Source organism: Pteropus vampyrus, unplaced genomic scaffold, assembly GCF_000151845.1.
Source record: "Pteropus vampyrus isolate Shadow unplaced genomic scaffold, Pvam_2.0 Scaffold7054, whole genome shotgun sequence".
Classification (NCBI taxonomy): Eukaryota; Metazoa; Chordata; class Mammalia; order Chiroptera; family Pteropodidae; genus Pteropus; species Pteropus vampyrus.
In genome coordinates this window covers 1-1,864 of record NW_011895835.1, presented here as the reverse complement: position 1 = coordinate 1,864, position 1,864 = coordinate 1, and the positions used below count along the sequence as shown (strand labels likewise).

Here is a 1,864-nt window from a genome sequence, read left to right as displayed (position 1 = left end):
GCCCGGCCCGCTGCTGACCGTCTGCTCGGGGCCCCGTACCTACCGTAGCTGGCGACGACCGGGAAGTGTGGGCCAGCGAGTGTCTGGCGCTGTCCATCCCCCCGTGGATGAGATAGGCTCCCGCACCGGAGACGATGGGGCTTCCCCCGACATCCATGGTGATGCCCACCATGCTGTGGGAGGGGACTGCGGGCGGGGAGGAGCCTGCCACGGTCACCTGGGCTCCGCCCGAGGCCTCGAAGTAGGACGCAGCGCCGCTCGGGGTGTACATCGGTGGCTCGGGGTTGTAGGCGTAGGCCGTCCGCCTGCCAGAGAGAGAGAAGGGGTCTCCTCTGAGTCTTGAAGGACTCCAGCAAAACTTCCCGTAAAAGCGGAAGCCCCACGACATTGAGCATACGGGGTTCGTCAGGCATGACACGCCCACACAGCGCCAAGTTCAAAGCGAAAAGTATTCAGGACGTTAGCCTGACTCATCAAAACACTGGTCATTTGAAAACTCAAAGTGTATTCAGGGGTCCTACGAGGGAGCTCCTTTGTGGAGAGGGAACATTTCTGCATCTCATTGTGGTTCTGCAAATCTCAACGTGGGATAAAACTGCACAGAACTACACACACGCGCACGGGGACACACGCACACGCGCACGCGCACACCAACACGTAAAGGCTGCTGAGACTGAACAAGGCCCACAGGCTAGTCAGCGGTAGCATCCCAGTGCCACTTGTCTGGTATTGTCCCAATGTCCCTGAGGGTGCCACCACCCAGGGAGGCTGGGTGAAGGGTACATGGGACCTTGTATACTGATTTTGCAACTTCCTGTAAGTCTATGATTCTTTCCAAACAAAAAGTTAAAAAAAATAAAATTACATAAGAAAAAATTTCTAAGTCATACCAATAATTCGTAATCCTAATATGCCTTTAGCATCTGGATCAATAACCTCCTCCACATATAGCTGTACTACAGTCAAACCCAGGAAGTTGACGCTGTACAACCGCCACACCTTGCTCGATGTCACGAGTGTTCCACGCGCTCGTTTGGGTCCGTGTGTGGCTCGGGACCAGCAGAGCTGTGCTGCAGCTCACATAGCTCTGACCACGAGCACACCCTCGCACCCCCTCCCCCTGAACCCCCGAAGGGGACTTGCTGAAGTCAAATGAGCAAACGGATGTGTGTCTCGAGCACAAGGAGCTTCCTGGGAAATGTGTCACTTTCTGCTCCAAGCATCACATAGTTCTCAACCAGAAAACCCTAGAAACCCTTGACTAGTGGCAAATCAAGTTGCTGCGACATCATACAGAGCTGGAGGTTAACGAAGGCCAGGATGAGAAAGCAGAGGTGGAAACGGTTTGTGGATTGTGAAGCCTGACACTTCACACTTAGAAGTTGGATTAGAGTTTGTTTAAGGCTGAATTTTCTAGGAGTAAAAACTACAAAGGTGTGTGATTTCTGAAATCTCCACAGGGCCCTGAGGCCCGACTGCCATTGTCGTCGTTCCAACATATCATCCAGGGGCGAGGAGAGGGGTTTGTGCAAACACGTCCCCAAATGCAAAGATGGGGTGGGCGGCGGGAAGGTCCCGACATGGCCTGGGGCTGTCTGTAGGGGAGAGGAAGGCACGTACAAGGCTCCATTCGCGTAGATGGCGTCCCCGCCTTCCACGTACTGCACCTGGGGGGAGTACACGTGCTGCGCAGGCTGCACCTGAAACATCAGACAGTTCGTGTTACGCGCAGTTGTCCTCCGGGGGGCGACTTCACACTATTCAAACTGAAGGCAACTGCTAGTGCCTTTTACGGACAGTGAGGACTATGTGACATCTTTCCCACCCACGGTTTGCGCTTCTGGAAAGAAACGAGGAGAAACGG

General features: G+C 54.3%; 1 protein-coding gene across 1 annotated transcript; it reads right to left on the bottom strand.

Annotated features, from left to right (window-relative positions):
* Positions 1-18: 18 nt before the first annotated feature.
* LOC111734816 (DNA-binding protein RFX2-like) lies at positions 19-1,709 on the bottom strand (the record flags this gene model as incomplete). Its single annotated transcript, XM_023526789.1, has 2 exons — positions 1,621-1,709; positions 19-305 (listed from the first exon to the last, which is right to left on the bottom strand). Coding segments are annotated over exons 1-2 (376 nt in total), but the record flags the coding sequence as incomplete, so codon positions are not given.
* Positions 1,710-1,864: the final 155 nt, after the last annotated feature.